At 64.9% G+C, this 1,894-nt stretch overlaps 1 protein-coding gene across 1 annotated transcript in view; it reads right to left on the bottom strand.

Annotated features, from left to right (window-relative positions):
• Positions 1 to 1,397: 1,397 nt before the first annotated feature.
• LOC116851362 overlaps positions 1,398 to 1,894 on the bottom strand; it is a 1,568-nt gene continuing 1,071 nt past the window's right edge. Inside the window, exon 2 of the mRNA XM_032830692.1 lies at positions 1,398 to 1,730. Coding sequence (XP_032686583.1) covers positions 1,398 to 1,730 — 333 coding nt within the window. The remainder of the gene's footprint in view (positions 1,731 to 1,894) is intronic.

Raw genomic sequence — 1,894 nt, 5'->3', positions numbered from 1 at the left:
CCCGATGGACCCACGGGAGCCATCTATAAGCCCCGCTTCGTCCCAGTTGGCTGCGCAGATAACGGCCACCAACTTGTCGCGGTCGATCGCCCATCTTGGTGGTCGGGCCGCCCCCTTGCTGCGCCCTGAGAGCACCCCCTGGGGAGTAACGACGAGGCGGAGCTCTGTACCGGTGGTCAGAGCCGGTCTCCGCCTCAGTTGCCACTCTCCATCCCCGGACCTGTCGGGCGGCCGCGGGGAAAGTCCATGTCAGATCGATGATCGACTTCCCCTGTCACCCGACAAAGGTGATCTCCCGGCCCCTGTTTAGCAAACTAAGGCCGGGGGACGCAGCTCACTCCTGGAGATCCGCGCCGCGGGGGCACGTCCCCGGGGACCGCCACATTTTGTTGCGGGCGTTAAAGTCCCCGAAGACAATGACCGGCCTAGGGAGGTGCCTCAACATAAGCGCCTCCAGCCGGTGCAGCAGTGCCCCGAAATCAGCGCGGGTCCAGGAGGGCGGGGCGTAACACCCGACCACATCCATGGGCGCCCACTCGACCGCGACGTCGAGTCGCGATCAGTTTGATCGGAGGGGAGTCTCGGCTGGTCTGCTCAAAAATCGCCACCGAGCACCTACCCCTAAGGTCCCGGAAGTCCCCCAGTATGGAGGACGAATTCTCGGGAACCGAGTAGGGCTCGGCGGCGACTCCAATCCCAGCGCCGCGCTCGTGCAGTCTCTGGACGAACAGGTCCTGAGCCGCACAAGCGCGGCGCAAGTTGGACTGGAAAAGAAGCGTCCCTATCGTGTCTCTACAACCTCCATCTTCTCCAGGCCAACACCCGTCTCAGGGTTTGCAAATGGGGGAGCAGGACCTACTTTCCCCGCCCCCCTCACTCGCCGTCCTTCCCTTGTCACCGCTCCCCCTCCCCGTCCTCTGTCGAGACTTACCAAGCCTCTGGGGGAGCGGTGGCTCAAAATTCCTACTTGTTGGGAAGGGACCTGTCCCTTCCCGCGGTAGAGCGCCGCCATCAGCGGACGCCGCCCCCCCCCCCGCGGTCCGTCGGAACGGGTTTTTCTCCTCCTTTATTGGGGAGAGGCCCGCTACCCTTCCTAGCGGAGGGCTTTGGTGGGGCGTAGCTTGCCCCCTTGCTCCCCTTCTTTTTCCCTCCGCCCCTCATTGGGCAGAGGGAAGTGTCCATACGATGGCCACAGGGCCTCTTGGCGTCACGACAGACCTGGCACTCAACGGGTTCGCCGTACTCCGCCGCCTTGTGGCCATCCCGACCGCAACGGTAACATAATCCGCTGCGGTCCGTCGCCGAAGTGCAGGTTACCCTCACGTGGCCCCACTGCATGCAGCGATAGCATTGCAGCGGGCGCCCCGCGAGAGCCTCCACGCAGCCGGTGGCCCACCCTACACGAAGGCGGCCACCGTCCAATACCCTCTTCGCCGAGGCCAACGGGCACTGCACATTGTACTCAGCCCGTTGGCCTTGGCACGGATCGCCCCCGCCCTTATATCTTCGGGCCCGCACCCCCCAAACGACGCCACGGCGGCGACGACATCCTCCGTCGTGACAGCGTCGTCCAGGTCACGGACCCGGAGTTCGGCTCTCTTCGCCGGTCGCGCAATGCGCACGCCTTCCTCTTCGGCGAAGAGGGTCCTTATCTTGGCGGCCAAGCTCTCGGCCTTAACTTGTCCCTCGGGACCCGAGACCTCCAGCACCAGGGCACCAGTTGCCGCCCTCTTGGTGCGGAGGTCCCCGATTTCAAGGTCCGCCAGATTAATTCCCTACCTCGCTCGGCGCATCATGTCGGCGTACGTGCCAGCGGGGCACGTGACCGACACCGCGGCCGAGCGACGAGGCTTGGGGAAGGGTGGGAAAGACTTCTTGCCCCCCCCCCCCCCCC

Source organism: Odontomachus brunneus, unplaced genomic scaffold (assembly GCF_010583005.1).
Source record: "Odontomachus brunneus isolate Ranch 3 - 2012 unplaced genomic scaffold, Obru_v1 Obru_scaffold_172, whole genome shotgun sequence".
NCBI classification, from domain to species: Eukaryota; Metazoa; Arthropoda; class Insecta; order Hymenoptera; family Formicidae; genus Odontomachus; species Odontomachus brunneus.
This window is presented reverse-complemented; position numbering and strand designations above follow the sequence as displayed.